At 36.6% G+C, this 24,700-nt stretch overlaps 1 protein-coding gene across 8 annotated transcripts in view; it reads right to left on the bottom strand.

Annotated features, from left to right (window-relative positions):
- Positions 1–5,038: 5,038 nt before the first annotated feature.
- The window catches only part of MIER1 (MIER1 transcriptional regulator), a 72,747-nt gene continuing 53,085 nt past the window's right edge, over positions 5,039–24,700 (bottom strand). For all 8 annotated transcript variants that reach the window (XM_005895791.3, XM_070367873.1, XM_070367874.1 and 5 more), the window contains 6 exons: positions 21,002–21,153; positions 19,723–19,804; positions 18,210–18,304; positions 14,937–15,064; positions 10,596–10,735; positions 5,039–8,071 (listed from right to left, as the gene is read on the bottom strand). In XM_005895791.3, the coding sequence (XP_005895853.2) occupies positions 7,743–8,071; positions 10,596–10,735; positions 14,937–15,064; positions 18,210–18,304; positions 19,723–19,804; positions 21,002–21,153 (926 nt within the window). In that variant the 3' untranslated portion in view covers positions 5,039–7,742. The remainder of the gene's footprint in view (positions 8,072–10,595; positions 10,736–14,936; positions 15,065–18,209; positions 18,305–19,722; positions 19,805–21,001; positions 21,154–24,700) is intronic.

A 24,700-nucleotide genomic window follows, 5' to 3' on the forward strand; every position in this document is an offset into this window, starting at 1 on the left:
GGCAGGAAGCTGAGCCAGTTTGGATACAATCAGTACTCAAACCCTAGTTCTTTTGATTCCATGTATTGTGATCTCTAATCAAACACAAATTTTTCTCCACACTTAAGGATCTGCAAAATGAAAATACAAATACTCTATTTATTGGGAAAAGATATCCTCATATGAGGACCCACACAGTTCAAATCTGTGTTAATGGTCAACTGTGCATATTTTAGACTTATCTCTTGGTGGAAATGAGGTACATAAACAGAAATAAGGAAATAACAAGGCCAGGTACAGTGGGGCTTTCAGCTATTTGTTCTGAAAAGGAATATTTAGAAGCACTGATTAAAAACATTAATGAGGCTCCAAGCCATCAGGTTAAGTTCATTGCTTTCACTGTTGGCCTATGGGATATACCTTGTAAATGCTTTGTTCAGTTGCTAAATCTTTTCTGATTCTGTGACCCCATGGACTGCAGCACACCAGCTTCCTGTCTTCCGCTATCTCCGAGTTTGTTCAAACTCATGTCCATTGAGTCAGTGACGGATATAAACTGACCCTGCTTCAGAAACATTGTTTTTAACTATATCTTGTTGAAAAGTCAACTTATTAATCTAAAATTCAACTAAAAGCATAAAAAGGGCTGTGATATTGCTAGTAGTCAAGTCACAAATATTGACTTGGGTTCTCTGTGGAGCCCAGACGGTGATGCAGGCTAGCCATGTAACCACTGACATTCATGTTGAGTGTTTCTTCTACTCACCCATGTAGCCCCCCCTATCCTTTTTCCCACCCCCACCCCTCATCAACAGACTTTAGGGAGAGGGAGAACATTGAGGTATGTGTGCTAAGTTGCTTCAGTCATGTCCAACTCTTTGCAACACTATGGACTATAGTGTGCCAGGCTCCTCTGTCAACGGGATTCTTCAGGCAAGAAGACTGGAGTGGGTTGCCATGACCTCCTCTAGGGGATCTTCCTGACCCAGGGATCAAACCCACATCTCGTGTCTCTTACATTGGCAAGAGGCCTCCTTACCACTAGCACCACCTGGAAAGCCCTTATGGTGAAGTATAGAGTTAACAAAAGCAACGGGAGATGCTGTTTTCTTAATTTTAACTAGAAACTTTTTGAGGAAATAAAAGTTTCAAAATTCTTGCTGCTGCTGCTAAGTCGCTTCAGTCGTGTCCGACTCTGTGTGACCCCAGAGACGGCAACCCACCAGGCTCCCCTGTCCCTGGGATTCTCCAGACAAGGACACTGAAGTGGGTTGCCATTTCCTTCTCCAATGCATGAAAGTGAAAAGTGAAAGAGAAGTCGCTCAGTCGTGTCCGACTCCCAGAGACCCCATGGACTGCAGCCTACCAGGCTCCTCCGTCCATGGGATTTTCCAGACAAGAGTACTGGAGTGGGGTGCCATTGCCTTCTCTGCAGTCAGAGCTAAAACAAAGCCCCAAGGAAAGTGGTAGTGTCTTTACCAGCAATGGCATTAACTGATGGGAGTGTCTGAATGAAATGCACTTTCACAAAATGAAAGGCAGGTGGAGGGGTGGGGGTTAATATGAAGTACAATTTAGGATTTATCCCCAAAGGTACAGGGAAATCGAGTGGGAAATCTCCCAAGAGTCTGGTCAGTTGAGCCTGGCCCTTTTAATTCATGAGACTTGTGATCAGGAGGGGATAACCCTACAAAATCAAAATGGCACCTGTGACAAGCGCTACATTGAAGACTTGTTTTTAAGACCACCATAATCCCAACACTTAGAAGTAACTATTATTTTTGGCATATGACCTTCATTGATTTTCCTAACCAAATATCTACATGAAACATATCCCTTTAACAAAACCGGGAATATCCTCTTTTCACTTAAAGGTGTGACACAGGATTGTGGCAGGTAAGAGCTAAGTGAGCCATTTCACCCTTTTAGGCTCAGTATTATTAACAAAATTAGCCACTTATGAAATTTGTGGACACAGCCCAATTGTCTTTATAGAGAGTGTTTTTACAATGCAGATGCCTGCCCACTAAACAGTGGAGGCAGATGCAAATAATGAGGCCACAAGGCAAAGCAGTTAATGAAGCAGGTAATTCAGGGTGTTTTAAAGCTCAGAACCACTAGCCAACCAAATAAACTTCCACTGTCTACAACTGTGTGTTCAGAGGGGATTGATGGGAGTCTTCATTCTCAGGATGACTGGCACCTCTTTAGCTTGTAGCTGGAACTGGTTTCTCACATTCACTCAGCTACAGCATCCTAGGGACAGGAGTAAAGTTCTCTCCCTAAACCTAGATTTCCTGGTCAGAGTTTGAAGCGGTTCTGATGCCATTCTCCGCTTGATCTCTTTCGGTTCTGAAAGAAACTACCCCAATTCAGGGTCCAGATTTCTTTTTCTCTTTAAGACATTAAGCTTTTTATACACTTAATTCAATTGTCTTTCAGAGAAAAGGAGGAAGACCATTTTAAACTTACTGAACTCACTCTATAAACACTTTCTAGTTGGTGTGCAGAAAGACATGTTCAGCCAACTCTATAGTCAACCATAAGTGTTAGTGATAATAGCAAAAAGTGGAATTTTAATCAGGCCAAATGTGCATTAGCCTTTACCTCTCTCAAACTTCAGGAGACCAAGAGTCTCCTCATCTTATACTGCTTCCCGGAAACTGAATGACAACAGGGGGTGAGTCCTGAATAAGCCACAGCTGTTATAATCAGCCCTGCAGGATATGGTAAAAACGAAAGCCTTCTCATGGGACTCACACATTAATGTTGCTTGTTGTTGTTCAGTAGCTAAGTCATGTTCAGCTCTTTGTGACCCCATGGACTGCAGTGTATCAGGCTCCCCATGCCTTCAGTGTCTCCCAGAATTTGCTCAAATTCATGTTCACTGAGTCAGTGATGCTATCCAACCATCTCATCCACTACTGCCCTTCTCCTTACCTTCAATCTTTGCAGCATCCGGGTCCTTTCCAATGAGTTGGCTCTTCACATCAAGTGGCCAAAGTATTGACACTTCAGTTTCAGCATCAGTCCTTCCAATGAATAGTCAGGGTTTCCCATTTAGGATGGACTGGTTTGATCTCCTTGTAGTTCATGAGCGTCTCAAGAGTCTTCTCCAGCACCACAATTTGAAGGCATCAATTCTTTGGCGCTCAGCCTTCTTTATGAACCAAACTTCACATCCATACATGATTACTGGAAAAATCATAGCTCTGACGATATGGACCTTTGTCAGTGAAGTGACATCTCTGCTTTTTAATACACTGTCTAGGTTTGTCTAGCTTTTCTTCCAAGGAGCAAGTATTTTTTAATTTCATGGCTGCAGTCACCATCTGCAGTGATTTTGTAGCCCAAGAAAAGAAAATCTATCACTGTTCCCACCTTTCCCCTTATTTGCTATGAAGTGATGGGACCAGATGCCATGATCTTAGTTTTCTGAATGCTGAGTTTTAAGCCAGCTTTCTCACTCTCTTCATTCACCCTCATCAAGAGGCTGTTTAGTTCCTCTTATAGTTGCCTAATTTCTAACAAATACAATAAGTTCAAGGGAAATCTTACTTAGCTAGAATTACGGGCAAGCAGTCATTGGCTCTCTACTCCCCTGAGCGCATGCCTGCTCTTCCTTTTCTTGTGCCCTCCTTGGACTCAGCATACACTTCCACTGTTGCACTCACCTAATGCCTTGAGGACAGCACGCTACATCTCTGAAGGCGTAAGTTAAGCACAGTAGCTGGCACAAGTACAGGCCCAAATGTTTGTTGAATATTGCATATGGAAACATGATGAGAACTTGTCACCACTGACTTTTAAATGTGAAGAAGGTTTTACCATCAATTTGGACAAAGGAGAATTAGAAGTTCAACCCCAGTTTATATGGCAAGTCCTCAATGTTCTTCACAGAATAAGTAAACTTTAAATGCACATTCAAGTTCACTTCTTAGAACAAGCAAAATGACACTTGAAGTACAGTTGACTTTTGTACAACACACAGGCTGGGGTGCTGACCCTCCACCCAGTTGCAACTCTGTGTAATTTACGGTCTGCCCTCTGTATAGTGTTCCTCTTGTCATCCAATGTCTCACACCCACAGAGTCAACCAAACATGGATCATGTGGTATTTACTACTGAAAAAAATCTGCATGTATATGGACCCATGCAGTTCAAACCTGTGTAGTTCAAGGGTCAACTGTATATTATATATTCTGAAAAAGTCACAGGACCTAGTATAAAAACAAGATAAAAAATAATCCTGTTTGGTAAAGGAAAAACACAGAAGTCAGATGTCAAAGATGCCAGCACAATACTAAAGGTAAAATAGAAATAAGGTTATGGATAATTGGTATTAGAAGACAGAGATTAGTACAGATATTTAAAAAAATAAAATCAGTCCATAACATGGGGCAGATAAGATTTTGCAAAGGATAAACCTGATTATTAAACAGCAGAGTTGATTTTATGATAAAAAGTTTAAATAATCAGTAAAGTTATATGATATAGGAAGGTCATTTTTAGGGAGAGATTTATATGGTTTTCCTCACTGGCACTTTGCATAAACATGGATTATAGTTAGAAAAACCATTATTTCTGCTTTGGTATTTAGCAGTGATAGCTAGTTACATACCCCTAGGGTCATCAGCACACATATTGCCTGGAAAAGTCTTCAGCCCCCACTCTTCAAAATGCCCACTCTTAATTTTCTGTTGAGGGTAAAGTGAAATTTTTTTGCAAAACTGTATGTGATATAAATTGCACTGTAAAAGAAGGAAACTATGTTTTTAATTAAGTAGTTCAGAGAAAAAGAAACAGGTGAATAGAGGTCCACAGACCTAAGGATCTCTCTGGAGGACAAAAAAACCAAAATACATCATCTGTCCATCTACCCATGAGGTAAAAGGTATCAGGAGCCACTAAAACACTATTTCACACCCTTGTCTAGGAGCTAAAAGAACAGAAATTGTATACATTCACACTGTAAACTGTGCATCATTCAAACTTAAAATCTATAATTAACACCTACTCAATCTACTAAAAATCATTCACAAAGCATTACGTAGGCAAATGTGTTTAAAAAAATATTTTAATAAGCATATTCAGAATGGCAGACAGGGAACCGGGGAAGGGAATTATTTTACAGTGCAAAATTATTATGCATAAATTTAAAAACATTAATCCATAATTTTAAATGACTATTTAAATATTATTTCAAATACGTTTTAAAGCTCAACAGATTTGTTTTGTTGAACTGAGTTGCAAATTTTGAACTCTATTTGAAAACACATCATAAAACAGAATACCATTCCAAATAAAGATAGTGCTTTGCTAGGGGGTAGGTATGGGGTGAGGGAGACTAAGTAACTATTAACGAAGGTTTCTTTTCCCAATGCAGTTTGTCAAGAGTTATGAAATGTACTAAATCTTAAGCAAATTAAATTCATGATATTACTAAAATTTTTTAAAGTAGTGCAATGACTTATCAATTTTATAGTGGCTGCATTATAAAGAACATACTGTGTGAAATACCTGTATAAACATAAAATACAATTAAATATTTCTCTATGAAAAGCTGAGCATTATGTATTATAATAGTGGAATGTTTTTCATTAGGCAGACTTTAAAAATATTAAGAAAAGTAAAATTTCCTAACATGTATACAACATGTGCCGTATTTGCAAACATGCCTGAGAATTTATTTAAAATGTTCCTGTAATATCAGTTTGCAAGAACTTCACAAACCTGTTAACAAAATGCATCTTTTAAGAAAAGGTGAAAATGGCATCTCTAATATTGCAACAACTTAAAAAAAGTACATCATCACTATTTCTATAGACCATCTTTGAAAAAGAGCTAGGATACTTTGGATTCATATAATAAAATCTGATTTAGAAAATGGATTGTGACCATCTGCTAAAGCTGCCATTCTGGATAAATTAATGTTCTAGGTAAAACAAAACAACAAAGAGCTCACGCTTCTCACCACATTCACCCAAAACTTTGATTTACTTGGATCTATATGTAATAACAGTGAATCTACATCATGTAAAGTCAAGTGTTGTAAAGTGGCTTTTAACACTGTTTGGGGGAAAAAAGTTGTTCACATTGGTGGAGGGAAGCAGTCTGAACATAGGTTAATAGTAATACTTCATGGAGAATAAGGCCTAAACCATAATTTCTCAGTGCAAACCTCTACTCAATTGCATTAGACAGTTGAGCCATTAAAAACAAGACCACAGAAGACATATTCTAAAAAGACACTGGCTCTTTGATGGCTGAAAATGAACTGCTAGAAGTATTTGGGGGTATGTCTGTGTGATAAGAGTAGTTAATAATCTTTTATAAAAGTTTGGATATAGGTTGGTCTATCAGCTGTATAAAACTACATTTTTTTAAATAAGAATTTTGCACTAAAAATAAAATGGCACTCTTGCAAGGTGATGCAAATCAGTGCAGTTGCTCAAGTCATCTCTGACTCTTTGTGAATGGATGATCCTATTTGTAATCACACAGAGCAATGGTTACTCAACAGCTTATTTTCACTTTGGAAATGTACTATCAAATATGAAAAGCTGGACTGTAATTGGAAACCTAATTATCTGGTGATCTATTATCACCAGGTAAGTTTATCACTTTTTCCTCATAAAATCAATATTGTTGCCTGCCAACTCCTTGTGTGTGCCAATATCTAAGTATCACTTAACCTTTTCCCCTGTTTATTTAATGCAAAAATGGGAAATTTTATAAAGCATATAAAAATAACTGAATGGGATTCTGGTCAGCATGATACATTTAAGCACTTGAAGTCAACATTAAACTTCTGTTTTGCTTCAAAAATAATTTTGAAAATTATAGCAAATGCAAAACAAACTATGTGATGTAAGTATCATGCTTAATTTCAGTTCTCAAACTATTTGTCCTTAAGTAAAAACTTGAAAAAACAAATGTTCACAATCCTTTATGAATGCTTTTACCACCTGGATAAGAAACATGACTCAGTTACTACACAAACACTTAAAAATTCATTAGAAAAACCTTAGCAAAATAAAATGAAAGCTGACAGACTCAGAATATCAATTCCTCTCATAAAAGTTTACCAACTGTACAAGTTAAGAAAATTATACAAGCTTTTGTGTTAAGAAAGGACAGCTCAGTCAAGACATATGTACTGTAAAAATCTTTCAAAGGCTACAAAGAATCTGGAAAAATACAGAATGTATTTCTTAAGCCCAGATAAGAATATGGAAAGACATCATTGATGTCAACAATTTTACATACACAAACCTGACTTGGTTTATTTTTAAACTTCTATATATAAAAAAATCATGCTAGCATAACTTTCAGGATTCATAAGGGTTTCCTTAATAATGATACTCAATTTGTATGGAGAGAAAAATGTCTGTTATAAAAGACATTTCAAGAAACTCAGAAAAATTGATGTTAATCAGAAATTTGAACTTATTTTTTCCTTCTCTGCCATCAAACTAAGCAAATACCTTGTAGTGAAATTTTAGGATTAATACATCAAATAAGAAGGTACAGATGTATCTGTAGTTCATTCAAATTTACTAAACTATTTGTTATTTCCTTAAAAGGGCCTTTACAATTTTAAAGTAAAAAATCTGCAAAGCAGAATTATGAAATCTTATTTACTAAAGTTAGGACTCAATTCAAATTTTAACCAACTGCTTCAAGGAAATTAACTTTTTAAGGTAACCCATCAACCCTGAAAATTTTAGTCACACCAGAATTTACTCCAAAGAAAGTTAAGTTTAGTCATCTGTGTTCTCAAGTTCTTCAAATTTTCCATGTGAGATTGTGTCTTGGAAAAACTCAGAACCACCTGGACTTTCTTTTCCATTGCTGTTTACCCTTCGCCTTTTGGCAGGTCTCTCACTTTTTTCATCAAAATCATTTTCATTTCTTGCAGTCATATGGGTGATTTTTGGGTCAGTGGTTTGGTTATCTGTTTCATAACCATTGGTATCCATATCTGTGTGAAGTGGTTTCTTACTTCCACCTGTTGGTCCATTAACATGTAATCCTTCAACTTTCACTTCTTCTTTGTTTAATGTTTCACCTGGTCCATTAGATGACACCCCTAGGTTGGAAGAGACATGAAAGCAACTGCTAATATTATAGAGCTAAATTCATAAATTATTATAAAGGTGCTATGAAGAGCTGTAAAATAACTTTTTATCAAGGAAGTGAGGTATCAAGTGTGTGTGTGTGTGTGTGTTCAAGTGTGTGTGTGTGTGTGTGTGTGTGTATAGCCTGAATTCTGGCTCTATTTACTTTAGTAGCTATGTGACCTCAAATTATTTACACTCTCTTGTACCTCAGTCTGATCACACACATACAATGAGGATAATAAATTTATAGGGTTGCTGTGAAGATTAAGCTAATAAATGTAAAAAATTAAGAATAGGATTTGGTATGTATTAATAGCATGCTGGTATTACATGGCAACAAATAAGCAATGGATCCACCAGCAGTCTAAATAAGCTGAATTAAAGCAAAGACATTCATAAATTATTCAGGTTTAGCAGTTTGTAACTTTCTAAAACAATGAAAAAATTATATTCTTTCTATAGCAGCTTGAGTTTTCTAACTGCCATATAAAAGCAAGATGACATGACTTTTTCATTCTTAACATTAATCTGTCATAATGTTAAATTAATGCCTGCATTAATATATATATTATGCATTAATATATATATTAATATACAAGCATACACTTGAAAACGCTAAAGGCAAACACAAATTCCTTCCTAATAGATTGAGAAAAGAAATAGCATAATTGATAACATAACAAAAGGTCATGTTACAGCTGACTGCAAAATGGAAGACAAATTTTGTGAATGCTTAATGTAAAATACAGAATGTGCTACTGGAGAAAATGAAAATTTAATTATCTGAAAAAATAAGAATGACCCTCAAATATACATTTTGGTCAAAGAAAGTATTCTATTTTCTCAACTCAAAAATGCACTCAAACCATGACTGCTTATGAGATTATGTACCATATGATATAAAAGGAGTGATTTTGCCATAGTAAGCACAAGAAGCTAGGTTAAACGATCATTAGGTCAAAAATCACTATTAGATTTCAAGACACTAATTAAAGCCCCTTATGAAAAAAGAGAATTGGGTTGGAAAGGTCTTCCTTTCCTTGAAAAGCCTAGAAATCTTAATTGTATCACATGTGAATGGCCTCTGGGAGGAGTAATGTGTAAGTAACTTATGAACACTGTTCCTAGGCTAACTGCATGGTATCATCAAATGGTTAAAAGGATTCAACCAACTGCCTATCAAAACACTTAAAAAAAACTCCAGAAAGTTCCAAAAGGCAAAAACTTGAATTTACTTTGTGCTGGCAATTACTTAAATAGTGTTTACATTTTATTATTATAAATACTCTAGAGATGATTCCTTAAGTATTTTGAATCTGCAGATGTGGAACCTGTAGATACAGAGGGTTGACTGTACTACCTACCGTCTGCCTCCCTGAGTTTCCACCCTAGTCCCAATCTCAGCTGCTTATTCTACTTTAGGATGGTTGTGACTGGCATTAGAAATCATGTCAGTGAACCTGAATGTTTTTGAATCAGGAAATGGCTGCTGGGCCCTAATATTTGTTTGGCTTGTTCTTAGAGGGGAAGTAATGAGGGAATGGAAAGGGATCATTAAGTGAAAAAATATATTCACCACAGTATATTAAATGCCAGTGTGAGAGCAAAGAGCAGAAAAAAGGTCAAACTGTTCAATGTTCCTCTTCTAGTTTCTGTTGGGGAGAAGGGATTAGCTCTCCACTGGCCCTCCCCTAAAGCTGTTACATCAGAATGCAGGTGGGCAGAGCTTATCTCTAATTTACCAGTTTCCTATTAAAGAGGATCAGAGATTTATTACTTTCTGCTTAGAGATGGTCTTACTTAAGACTATTTTAATTAAAGTAGAAATCAAGAAAATTCTCTAACCAGGCCTTACTGATCCTCGGTCCACTCTACATTTTAAGCAAGAACCTATCTGAATCTCAAATATGTGTTTCTCTGCTTCTTTTTCATGGGCATAAAAATGAATGTTTTTGTACAATATGAATGCACAGGCGGACACATCTGTTTTATCTTTTCTTATCTTTCTAGGTTATTATGCTATCACAGAGAAAAAATATTTAAAAGATGCCCTTGTTACCTTTTTTCCATTTATATGCTTAAAGAGGTTTCCTGCTAAACTGTTATAAGCACTCAAAGTATTTCATTAAGTATCTGTGTACTTCTGATGTGAAACGGCTGGAGTTCTGGTCTAAGACTTAACAAATAAGAATACTTACATCTAGACATTCCAACCTGGTAAGAAAATAGATACTATTTTCTTACAAGAAATGGTCATTGTTGATGGTATACTTTATTAAATGTACTTTTTAGTGGTATCAATGGGAATTCTTTCCAATTAACTTGTACATATTCTCTGTGTTAGTATATATGCACCCTGATATTCTGTTTCATCTGGTATTACTTTAGGTCTGCTTTGGGGGTTGAATAGACACGGAAACAGAATTTCCCAGGCTACTGAAGGAAAAGTGCCCATCATTATCAAGAAATACAAGTGTTTCTCTGCTTGCTTACCATTCTGATTACTATTGCTTATAGTGCCATCTTCTTTCTCAGACTGGCTGTTGCTACTGTTTGAGGCAGTTGGGGGAGGAGATGGTGCTCGACTGGAAGCAGCACTTTCACTTTCATCTAGAAGACGATCCATGTAATCCCTTAAAATTGAGGCAAACGATAATTATTTTCTTATATTAAAAACAGCTGAAAATTAAAACTGAGGTTAAATTTACAAGGCTTTATCAGCAAGTATATCCTCATTTTTCTTTATATTCATTCCAGTGCGAGCACTGAAATGGAAAGTTCCTTTTGGTTAAATGTCTGTAGGAAAACAATGTGTGAGGGCTTTACCCTAGCAAATGTTACAGACCTACAGGCAGTTTTAAAACTTTAGAAATTGTAGGCAAATGATCAGAGTGGCCCAACTAAAATCAGAAAGGCTGTAAATGAAGAGGGATGATGTCAATCACAAGGAGTACAAAAAAATTTCTGAACACAGATTGGAATTGTAAAGCTTACAAAGATTATTTTATGACTATGGCAGTATCTGAAAGACAAACTAGGACCTAATAATGAAATACTTTCCTGAAACTTCCTGTTACTTTCTGTATCACCCTTCTGTTAGAGCTGAGGTATACTAAGCTGGCAAAGTTCCTGGGCTTATCTGTTAGCTTCATCTGCCCGTGTATCATCAGGGGTGGGTTTACGTCTTCCCTAAGTAATTTTTGAGCTCAACGGCATGGGATGACATTTGTGGTAAGTGACACTGGGTTGAGGTTAGAGCTGAACTAAATACCTCTCTCTCTCAGGTTTACTGTCTTTAGTTATAAAATGCATGTAATCATACATGACCTATGTACTGGGCTGTTGTATAGGATATGTGTAGCAAAGTGTTTTATGAACTATGCAGTGCTACCGAGTCACTAGAATAAAGGTCAGCAAAGGCAGGCCTGTGGGCTGCCGATCTATTTCTATGGATAATATGTTACTGAACACAGTCATATACATTCATTTACATAGTGTCTATGACCACTTTTACACACCAACAACAGACCTAAGTAGTTTCAACAGAACTTAACATCTGCAAAGCCCTCTTTACAGGAAAAGTCTGATGTCACCTGTACTGAATAATCCCGTGAAGGCAGTTAAGTTCAGTCTGCTTTCTTTACCTCTGCACCATTGATGCCTAAGTTTGCACAGTGCAGAGAAGTACAATAAAAACCTAAATACATCATTTATTTTTAAATTTCCTCAGAACAGGAATAACAGAAATATTAAGACAAATCTTTCAGAATTTTGTGAGCAGGGTAAGTAAGAATGTGGACAAGAAAGAAACCATGGAAGGGCTTGGAACTTTACTGAAAGTCTGTGTAACAGTCTGCACTCATTAACATTTTAGGCTTTATTTTCCTCATTTATAAACGGAGGGAATTAAATTTGTTGGTCTTTTAAGATCTCTTTGGCTTTATGTCATTCATCATTATAGAAACTTAGGTAATAAATCTGAGGCACAAAGAAACAGAATGAATATGATGAATGCAATGCCAAAGGGACTTCAGAAATTAAAACTAACAAACAGATAATGCACTAGGAAGAATTGCTGGAAATAAATCTGGTGTAGTGGGAATGGGTAATGGAAGATGTTAAAAGCCACTCAAAGGAAACTAGAACTGATGAGATACCAAAATTATTTTAAATCTCTGAATATAACAATGATATTGTTAAAGACTTATTACTACTGTTTCTTAAAGGTTAATGCCATCCAGAATGCTTAAGGAAAAGAGGAGGTAAGTAGACCACCCAAGGGGTTGGAGCAGCATTCAAATAGTTGGAATAATGCCGAGTTATTTTTTACTTAAAAAAAAAAAAAAAAAAATTATTTGCAAGGCTGTTACAGCAAAATCTTCAATTGCATATGGCTACCAATTCTTTTAGGTAGTGAATGGAGAGACTCTGCAGTAGTATTTATCAAAGGCCATGTACAGGCAGCAAAGCGGCAAATGTGCTTCATTCTGGTGAACAAATGAAAGGTAACTATGTAACAGAAAAATAAGCAAATAACTTTCAGGATAATCTGCTCTTAACTATACATTTTGACTAAAGAGGAAGATTGAAAAATTCAGTCAAATTTTTGTCTAAAGGCATTAATTAACTTAATGTTTTTGTCTAAAGGCATTTAAATTTTGTGTGGTCACTTAAAGTGCAACTGTTAATGCAAAGAGAAGGTCCTGGAGGCACACTACAAAAATATGTCTATGCTAGAGAAAACCACAATTTCTCCCCATCTGCAATATACAGTCTACATGGCTTCTTATAGGAGATTTAACACAGCTAAAAGGGATGAGGAGGAGTAAAAAAAAAAAAAAAGTTTTCAGTTATAAAAAAAAAAAAACTTTATAAAAGACCCAAAGGGAATACAGTTGAAGACTACAAAACAGTGTTCTTGTCTAGCAGGAAAACATTTCTTCGCTTCATACCGTAACACCAGGGGACACATTGTTAACTCTTAAAGCCTGAGAAAAGAGAAGATATGGGATTACTTTTAACTATGACTACTCCATCTACAGAATATTTAAACCTTAAGAAGAATCAAGGTGACAGATATAAGTAGCTTCAAAAAGTTTTTCAGAAGCTATGGAGAGATTATTAGAAAAACTAAAATGTTTAGCGGCACATCCCTACCTAACCTGTTGAGCCTGACGTCACAGAGGACCAATTAAGCCAGCCCACAACACTTCCCTTGGTGATGCTTTCTGAAAGAGAAAACTGGATGAGCCATGGGTCTGACCCAGCATGGCAATTCTGATATTCTTACTGCTGCTGATGACAGACTGCCTGTAGTTCGTGTGTGAACTTTATTTCTGAAATGGGTCAAAAGATGAAAGATGTTACTATTGCTTTTCCCTATAGCTTGAAAACTATTTTAAGATATACTCTGAAGACTGGATAGCTATATGTAGTTCTACATTATTATGTCTCAATGCTACCAATAAAAAAAAATTTAACTATAAATTGATAACAATAAGCAATTATATAAAAACTGGAATACTGTTATATATAAAATTCTACTCATTATGGCCTTTGAACAAAAAGGAATGAGGCAGAGTCCAATGTTTCATGATTCCCAAGGACAATTATACCCATTTATTCCCTTTCAGATAAGTTTGCTTTCGATTTTAGAGTGTTTGAATACTCCAAACAGGGAAGTGACCAGAAGAAACACCTGTAATGAACATGACCAAGAAACAGTCCAGTCAAGTAGTTTGAGAAGCACAAGAGTATGCATATAAGCACATCTTTCAAAGGCAATTATTTGGCTAGGCTTAAGAATTTTACTGGTGCAGGCTGACCAAATGAAGTCACAACTCTGCTTTATTTTTATTCCATAAACATAATACAGGGAATAATAAAGGCAAGTATGGTAAAGTGAATTTCACTGTAAAGTTCATCAGTATTTTAGAGCAATACATGAAATAAAGGGTTTGATACTCTATTACTAAGTACTTAACAGTAACACATTACTAGTCAGATTGGGGATAATGTATCATTCCGCAGCTAGACTAAAAGAAGCTAAGAGAATTTGGTGCATGGGGAGTGGATTAGACATATTGAGGCATTTTGCTTAAAAAATAGATATAATAACAAACTATACTCCCTCTATCACTAGGAGTTAGCTAAAGTTGTATTATTTATTAAATATTATTTCTGTTAGAGGAAAAGGCTTCAGAATATTTAGGAAAAGGGAACTTATCATGTACATGTTCATTTCTCTATAAAATATTTTGTAACAAAAAAGAAAATGCAATTTGATCTGATTTATTATATTCCCATGTCTTTCCCCTTTGATATCATCTATATCCAGATCTTATTTTTGGTTCCCAAGATCTAAAATAGATTGGGCAAGGAAAAATATTAATTTCTCTTCCTCTTTAAAGGATTTCTATTAGGCATATGGCCCTGTAAGATTTAGAAAAGACAGCCTCTCCTATTCTTACTGCTCTTTTGGTGTTATTAAATCAAAACTGTATGTGCTTATATAACTATGTGGAACAGAATTTAACAAAAACATGCTTTCACAGCTCTTCTGATCCATCTCCTCTCAGGAATACTACTGAAAACATGTACTCTTAACATCTACTTTGATAAATTTGCTGTCTCAAATAATATGAACTGTAGTTTACAATGTTTTATAAGACACTGAAAGTCTAAATACCCCATGAAGATGTCAATAAATGGATAAACTGAAATTAGTGTCAACTTTTATGCTTTTAAAGAAAGAAGAGTCTAAAAATCACAATTCTCTCAAGAAAAATTTAGAAAGCTTAGCAAAAATGACTCAAAAAGAAAAAATGAACTCACGTTACACCAGGATGAAGATTGTATTTCTTTTTTCCAAATCGTGTTTGCTGAGCAAAGAAATCATAACGTTCAGATTTTTTCCACATATAATAGAATGCTACACATTCACCAACTGATCTTGTTCGAACCTATAAGAAACAAATACTTAAGAATTACTTCCTCCTTAAAGGAGTAAATTTCATGAAAAAATCTTAAGTTTGAATAAATTTAGCTGACTTTTAAGTAATAAATAATAGCAGTTATAAAATACAATACAGCAGCAGTTGTGTTAAAAATTACTCTAAGCTCCCATTCAGAGAAATCATATATTGGCAACAGGTCTTCAGATACTAAACATTATGCTTTTAAATAGAGTATCATATTCATTTACTATAAAAATGAATACTCCTTTATCGAAAATGTCTGGCAGTGGCATTTGAATTAAAATTGTTACAAGAAATCTGCAAATACTTTTACTCACAGAACACCTAGGGAGACTGAATTTAAATGCCCTTTTAAAAAGGATTCTCTTACTAATCCCAACACTGATCCAGACTCAGCTACTTACATTGTAGAAAGGCTAAAAATATTTCAGTGAGTTAAAAGCTATTATAAAAATGTTAATATTTGTTTCAAATGGATATATCTTTCCTTTTCTCCTTTGCCTTTAGCTTCTCTTATTTTCTCGGCTATTTGTAAGGCTTTATTTTTGGAGCTCCAAAATCACTGCAGATGGAGACCGCAGCCATGAAATTAAAAGATGCTTGCTCCTTGGAAGAAAAGCTAGGACAAACCTAGAGAGCATATTAAAAAGCAGAGACATTACTTTGCCAACAAAGGTCTATCTAGTCAAAGCTATGGTTTTTCCAGTAGTCATGTATGGATGTTTAGTCCAACTACAAAGAAAGCTAAGTGCTGAAGAACTGATGCTTTTGAACTGTGGTGTTGAAGAAGACTATTTAGAGTCCCTTAGGCTGCAAAGAGATCAAACCAGACAATCCTAAAGGAAATCAATCCTGAATACTCACTGGAAGAACTGATGCTCGAAGCTGAAACTCCAAAACTTTGGCCACCTGATATGAAGAACTGACTCATTTGAAAAGACCCTGATGCTGGGAAAGATTAAAGGCAGGAGAAGAAGGGGACAACTGAAGATGAGACGGTTGGATGGCATCACCAACTCGATGGACATGAGTTTAAGGAAGCTCTGGGGGTTGGTGATGGACAGGGAAGCCTGGCATGCCACAGTCCACGGGGTTGCAAAGAGTTGGACATGACTGAGCGACTGAACTGAATATTTGTTTACAAAATCACTCCAGTGGTTTACTGTGTTATACCTATTTGGGAACTGAATGGCTCCCCTTACACATATTAAATATATGGGACAGGCAGATGATGTTGACAAAATTTCCTTTTTGCTACCTTGCTTGTAGAGCTGGTAGGGTTGCTGCATAGAAAATACTGGGAGTTTAAAAGGAAAAGTGTATCTGAATGAGTGTTTGAGATGGAAGATGATATGATTTAACTCCTAAGTTTCTGGTCCTGAAGTTGGGTATCTGCTGTGGGACTGACTAGACCTAAGGTCAACTTTATGACATCCCTATTTTGTTAGGTGGCACCTATTTTTCTTTCTGCCACTCTGATTCCACTTCATGACTTGGCCCATGTTGCTTTAAGACAAAGCTATCAGTGTTTTAAAAACAAAAACCCCAATCACCTTCTCAAGCTGTTTTTTGCTTCCTTTTTAGAATCTTATTCTAGAAGACAACTGTCAAGTCAACTGTACTTTACTGAAAGCAAAAATTGAAAAGACATTATGTGGAATGCCAAAGTTAACAGTATTATGAAAAACTGTCAATTAAATAAGTCTGCATAATACAACCTATGATTAAGATCCAAATTTCAATTCCAGGTGTAAAAACAAAGAATATTTTCAATGGACTATTCTCCCTCTTAAGAACTGTCCTCCCTATGGTTCACTGGAACAAACTTGTGAGTTAGGTATAGGTCAGATGACTTTTGTAACACTGAAATACCACCATCCCAAATATTCTTCATAAATAAGAAATCAAGGTCTTATTTCAATATCATGTTAAGACTTTTTTTGGCTAAAAGCTTTAAGTCACCTACTAAGTTCTTACTCCTTAAAAAGGATTTTGGCGGGGGGGTGGGGGGGTGGGGTGGGTGTTGCTCCTGTGAGTTACATCAGCTTATCATCCCCAGGGGTTCCCCTCCATAGCATGCTTGGGTCAGTATTGTTTGAATTTAAGCAGGAATGCTAGAAAACTTTTTCAAAATGTTGGCCCTTTCAACCATGAGATCATTTGCTTTTCTTTAAATCAGAAACATATATAGGTAGTCATTAGCCTAATACAATCCTTTCACAGAGAAATCACTATATTGGAGAATATCAAATGATTTGGTTACAACATGAACATGGTTTGGCTACATCTTTTATATCAATGCTAAGATGCAAAATTTCTCTCTTATTATGTCTGATGTCAAATAACACAATTAACAAAATTATCAACAATAAACTAAAGAACACCAAAATTGAGAAAAATCGAGAATTTGTAAGCAACTATTTTATTTATGGAACATACAATAGATACTGTACATCTAGAAATATGAAAGAGGATGAGGACAGACTATTTATAGAGCTTCAGACTCAAGCCCATAAAGCCCAGATACTTTCAACATCACCCTAGGTAAGCCATCACACATCTGATATACCATCTTCAAGGACACATGTAAAGCCAATTTCCTTGTCGTTTATATTCACTAAAAATGTGACATTCGTAAGCCTAGACATTACTTAATTTGCCATATTTAAATTTGAGATTTTAATTTTGCCTGTCCTAATTTCCCTTAGGAACACAATTTTTTATTCTTTACAATTGTGCAGTTCTATTAAAAATATTACCTGATTTCAGTTTAAGAGAATTAAGCCTAAATAAATTTGTAAGTAATTACGAAATTTGGGGCGATATAAATTAACACTGTATAGTTGATATTCATATGGCATGATATGTACTCACACATCCCATCCAGGAGCTGATGAACATAGTTTAAAACATCCAGTTCTTAAAAGTTTCCAATAAATACCACACTGGGAACAGTTACTTGGCAAATATATGCCAGGGAGTCTAGGCATGCTTATAATAATTTCCTAAATACTAGCATATTATATATTCACTACAGAACTTTTAACATTAGAAAATATAGTAGATTTCATATGACCTAGGTTAACTAAACTTATTTTTATAAAAAGAGACAACATATATCATTACTTACTTTATTAGCCTGAATCAAATGAAAGTCCTTTCCATAGGCCTTCAACCCTTGTTCAAAATTTCTGCACTCTTCCTCTGTCCAAACAGATAATTCCTCTGAAAAAATTTGGGGCAGGGTAGGGGGAAAGTGGGGGAAGGAAACTGTTAAGCAATATTCTCCCAAATCCTGCACATAACAAAACTGTAAATAAAAATATAACTTTTGGTAACAACAGAAATATTTTACTCCTGAGTTCTATTATTGATGGCTTAAAAAGATAAAAGTAATAAAACATCCTTATTTAATAAAATTTTGGATGATTTAGTCCCTAACTCTTCAAGCTCAATTTAGGCCATTTCCTCTTTATTCTTTATGATCCAACTAAACCAGCCACCTTTCAATTCCTTAAACTCATTATTTTCCTTCTTTCTTTAGACTTTGTGCATGCTCTTCCCTTTGTCTAGAGGTTACTGCATGCCTCTTATCTCATACCCTCTTTCACCTAGCTAATTCGTTTATAGCCCAGTAAAAATATATTGTTCTAGAGGCTTTCTTTTACCGCCTCATTCTTTTCACCAACTAGGTAAAGTCCCACTGTAGTAAGTTTGAACTGCACCCTTGAATTCTCCTTGGAAGAACTCAGAACTATTTTTCAGCTTTCCTACCTAGGCTCCAAGCACCGAGAGGTCAGGGGCCTTGTTTATAGTTAAATCCTCACAATTTAATAGGCCCTTCAATTTTTGTTGAATGAATGCTCTTTCCTTGGTTACACAATGATATATAAACAGTACTCTTAGTGAAATGGGGGTGGGAGCCAATTTAGAGTAACAAAAGAATTTTAGCTATGGCTTCATTATTTATGAATCATGCTTGCCTCAGCAAAAAGACCTCAGTTCAGTTCAGTTCAGTCACTCAGTCGTGTCCGAGTCTTTGCGACCCCATGAATCGCCAGGCCTCCCTGTCCATCACCAACTCCCAGAGTTCACTCAAACTCACGTCCATTGAGTCAGTGATGCCATCCAGCCATCTCATCCTCTGTCGTCCCCTTTTCCTCCTGCCCCCAATCCCTCCCAGCATCAGAGTCTTTTCCAATGAGTCAACTCTTCGCATGCATGACGTGGCCAAAGTACTGGACCTCAGTTCTCATCAATTTTAAAGTGAAGGTAACATCTGTCACTTTACTCAGTTCACAGGACCATTACCAAGATCAAGTAAGAAAATATTTGTAAATGCCTTGAAACTGAAAGGCACTATGTATTTTTATTTAAATGGTCTTATTTTCTCATGAAGGAAAGGACAATATTCACCCCATTCCCCATAATGCGTTGTGTAATACTTGTTACATACAAGTTGTTTAACAAGTTATAACTATTATCCAACAAATACTTAACTAAATTCAGAAAGATTAGTATTATTAAATTTAGGATATACCTAGTTAAAATTTTTTAAACTTTTAAAATTTCAAAAAATTTAATAGCTTAAAGTTTAAACTTCTGCTACACCGTGAAAACAAAAAGTTAATATTTATGCTTACCTCTAGCTGCTTTTACATTAAATCTTAATCTTCTCAATGCTTCTTCTGTATCAAAATTGCATTTAACTAATTCATATAATGCCTAGAAAAATAAAAGGCTTCAATATGTAACCTGGACTATGAACAATTCAAGGTGACAATTTCTTAACTGAGTAAAGGCTTTTCTAGAATCCAGTGTCTCCATCCTTTCTGGAGGACAAATAATTCCAGTGACTGCAACATAAAAACCACTAAAGGAAAACAAACGTAATTCATTCCTGACAATTAACTGCCTCTAAATATGTAGAAAATACTGGATAAGCAAACCTCTGGCAGCGGCATGGTTTTCTAGGAGTTTAGAAATAAAAGGAAATCATAATAATCACAAGTCCTTTTTTTATTTTTAATGTTCCTATTCAAAGATAATTTTAAACAATCAGAAATGAAAAGCACTGGTGAAAAAGGTAAAGTATATAATGCTGTTATTAGGTCCATGGTAGGCACTGTTCTACTAGGTAAAGAATTACATTATCCCAGATGAGTATTCCTAGCTTAATGATATCCACAGATTCTCTGGGATATGCAACGGAAGTTCAAAATGCCTAATAAAAAAATACATACAAAATATCAAAATTTCTACTGAGGCTAAAATACCAAAATTAAGTGCTGTCAATACTACATATATTATGCAGATTACAACCTCAGACTCCTTGCTGATGATATTACAGAGCTTCCTCTACTTACAAGGGGTCCCAAAAAACCCATCCTAAGTTGAAAATATGTTAAGCTGAAAATGCACTTTATACACCTCACCTACTGAACATCATCATTTCGCCTAGCCTACCTTAAATGTGCTCAGAACACTTACTTAGCTTACAACTGGGCAAAATCATCCAACACAAAGCCTGTATTATAATAAGTGTTGACTATCTCACGTAATTTACTGAATACTGTACTGAAAATGAAAAGAATGGTTGTATGAATTCAGAATGGTTGTATCAGTTGTTCACCCTTGTGACTGCATGACTGACTGCGAGGTATGGCTTTCTGCCACTGCCCAGCATCACAAGAGATATTCAACCCTAGCCCAGGCAAACATCAAAATTCAAAGCATGAGTTCTACTGAATGCATATTGCTTTCACACAATTATAGAGTCAAAAAATTTTAGGCTGATCCTTTGTTAAGTCAGACACCATCTGTATAGAACATTGGTGGATAGAAAAATACTGTGACAGCACTTATACATATATGGGGTTAATGTATTTTGGGAAAAATTTAAGTTATTTCTTATTCACGTACCTGTTCATTGTCCTTTATATGAGATCCTTCAGGAATTGCTTCTACACCTTTCTCATCACCTGTTCTTCTAGATGCATCTTTAAGAAACACAATCACTTTGTCTTCTGGTAAGTATTCAGGGTCCCACAGGAGCTGATCATCATTTTCATATACTAAAATAGTAAAATATAATGTTAAAAATGCCAAATTGAGACAAGTTTTTGTTAATACATATGGAACAAATAACTTAGAGCCAAAATGTTGACAACTAAGAGGTAAAGCGTAGTCCAACTACCTGCTTGACTTCATTCTGAGGCAATATTTATAAGTAATTTAAGCAACCTAAACAGACAGGTACCACTTGATGCCCCTTTTAGATCTGGTCTGACTTACCAAATTCCAAGCTCTCTTAGCTTGAACAGCACTGTGCTGTGCTGTGCTTAGTCATTTAGTTGTGTCCAACTCTGCGACCCCATGGACTGTAGCCCACCAGGCTCCTCTGTCCATGGGGATTCTCCAGGCAAGAATACTGAAGTGGGTTGCCATGCCCTACTACAGATCTTCCCAACCCAGGGATTGAACCCAGGTCTCCCGCATTGCAGGAGGATTCTTTACCGAATAAGCCACAAGGGAAGCACTTGAATACCACTGCTGCTGCTGCTGCTGCTAAGTCGCTTCAGTCGTGTCCAACTCTGTGCGACCCCACAGACGGCAGTCCACTAGGCTCCTCTGTCCCTGGGATTCTCCAGGCAAGAATACTGGAGTGGGCTGCCATTTCCTTCTCCAATGCACGAAAGTGAAAAGTGAAAGTGAAGTCGCTCAGTCATGTGCCCGACTCTTAGCGACCCCATGGACTGCAGCCTACCAGGCTCCTCTGTCCATGGGATTTTCCAGGCAAGTGTACTGGAGTGGGCTGCCATTGCCTTCTCCTGAATAGCACTACCAACACTTAACTAATAATATCTGTATGACCCTGGCAAGTTACTTCCCTTCTTTCTGCCTCATCTGTGAAATGGGGAAAACAACCCTATTAAACAAGGTTTTAGGGATTTAAAGCAATTTAAAGTAATTCTGACACATTAAATAATGTTAAACTATAATTATGATTTCTGAATAGGGATGTCTAAAACAATGCTCGCCAGATATCAACACTGCTTATTTCCTGGTGGTGGGATTTGGGACAATTTTTTCTTACATCTTCGTACTTTTCCATGATGCTTGAAAACGTATTGTTGTAAGTGTAAATCATTTTCATAATAACAAAAGTCATTAAAAAAAAAAAAAGCATTTAGGTTTCATCAGAATTTTCATTATAAAAAGACTTAAGGCCAAATTTCATCAAAATCTTTAAAGTAAGAGGAGTGGAGAAGAAACTAAGACAAAAGCCTTGTGGAATTCTACATGACAGGAAGACGAAAACATAAACAAAATTAAGAAGGAACAGTCACAAGACAGACAAAATATCAAAAGTATGGCAACACAGCAGCAAAGGGAAAAAATGCTTCAGAAAATAATAGACTTTTAAAATTCTGTTAAAAAAGCAGGATGAAGAATTTTTTTAATTACTTTAATTTTTATTGAAAGGTAACTGCTTTACGCTTGCTCCTTGGAAGGAAAGTTATGACCAACCTAGACAGCAGAGACATTACTTTGCCAACAAAGATCCGTCTAGTCAAGGCTATGGTTCTTCCAGTAGTCACGTACGGATGTGAGAGTTGGACTATAAAGAAAGCTGAGCGCAGAAGAATTGATGCTTTTGAACTGTGGTGTTGAAGAAGACTCTTGAGAGTCCCTTGAACTGCAAGGAGATCAACCAATCCATCCTAAAGATCAGTCCTGGGTGTTCATTGGAGGCATTGATGTTGAAGTTGAAACTCCAATACTTTGGCCACCTGATGTGGAGAGCTGACTCATTTGAGAAGATCCTGATGCTGGGAAAGATTGAGTGCAGGAGGAGAAGGGGACGACAGAGGATGAGATGGTTGGATGGCATCACCAACACAATGGACATGGGTTTGGGTGGACTCTGGGAGTTGGTGATGGACAGGGAGGCCTGGTGTGCTGTGGTTCATGGGGTCACAAAGAGTTGGACACAACTGAGCGACTGAACTGAACTGCTTTACAGAATTTGTTTTCTCTCAAACCTCAACATGAATAAGCCACAGGTACACATATATCCCCTCCCTTTTGAAACTCCTTCCCATCTCTCTCCCCATCCCACCCCTCTAGGTTGATACAGAGCCCCTGGTTGAATTTCCTGAGCCATATAGCAAATTCCCATTGGCTATCTATTTTATATATGGTAATGTAAGTTTCCATGTTACTCTTTCCATACATCTCACCCTCTCCTCCCCTCTCCCCACGTCCATAAGTCTATTCTCTATGTCTGTTTCTCCACTGCTGCCCTGTAAATAAATTCTTTAGTACCATTTTTCTACATTCTGTGTATTTGCATTGCTGCTGCTGCTGCTAAGTCGCTTCAGTCGTGTCCGACTCAGTGTGACCCCATGGACAGAAGCCCACCAGGCCCCCCCATCCCTGGGATTCTCCAGGCAAGAACACTGGAGTGGCTTGCCATTTCCTTCTCCAATGCATGAAAGTGAAAAGTGAAGTCGCTCAGTCGCTCAGTCGTGTCCGACTCTCAGTAACCCTATGGACTGCAGCCTTGCAGGCATTAGAATACCATATTTATCTTTCTAACTCACTTCACTCTGTATAATAGGTTCTAGGTTCATCCACCTTCAAAACTGACTCAAATGCATTTCTTTTTAGGGCTGAGTAATATTCCACTGTGTATATGTACCACTACTTCTTTATTCATTCATCTCTCGATGGACACGTTGGTTGCTTCCATTTTCTAGCTATTGTAAACAGTGCTACAATGAACAGTGGGATACACGTGTCTTTTTCAATTTTGGTTTGTTCGGGGTATATGCCGAGGAGTGGGATTGCTGAGCCATATGGTGGTTTTATTCCTAGTTGTCAAAGGAATCTCCATACTGTCTTCCATAGTTGCTGTATCAATTTACATTCCCACCAACAGTGCAAGAGCATTCCCTTTTCTCCACACCCTCTTCAGCATTTGCAGACTTTTCAAAGATGGCCATTCTGACCGGTGTGAGGCAGTATATCTCATTGTAGTTTTGATGTGCATTTCTCTAATAATGAGTGATACTGAGCATCTTTTCATGTGTTTGTTAGCCACTTGAATGATTCTTTGGAGAAATGTCTGTTTAGATCTTTTCCCCATTTTTTGATTGGGTTGTCTGTTTTTCTGGCATTGAGTTGTATGAGCTGCTTATATTTTGGAAATTAATCCTTTGTCAGTTTTTTCATTTGCTATTATTTTCCCCCATTCTGAGGATTGTCTTTTCACCTTGCATAGTTTCTTTTGCTGTGCGAAAGCTTTTAAGTTTAATCAGGTCCAACTTGTTTACTTTTGTTTTTATTTCTGTTACTCTAGGAGGTGGGTCAGACAGGATCTTGCTTTATGTCATCGAGTGTTCTGCCTATGTTTTACTCTTAAGAGTTTTACAGTTTCTGGTCTTACATGTAGGTCTTTAATCTATTTTGAGTTTATCTATGTGTATGGAATACCAGACCACCTGACCTGCCTCTTGAGAAACCTATATGCAGGTCAGGAAGCAACAGTTAGAACTGGACATGGAACAGACTGGTTCCAAACAGGAAAAGGAGTACGTCAAGGCTGTATATTGTCAC

Source organism: Bos mutus, chromosome 3 (genome assembly GCF_027580195.1).
Source record: "Bos mutus isolate GX-2022 chromosome 3, NWIPB_WYAK_1.1, whole genome shotgun sequence".
NCBI classification, from domain to species: Eukaryota; Metazoa; Chordata; class Mammalia; order Artiodactyla; family Bovidae; genus Bos; species Bos mutus.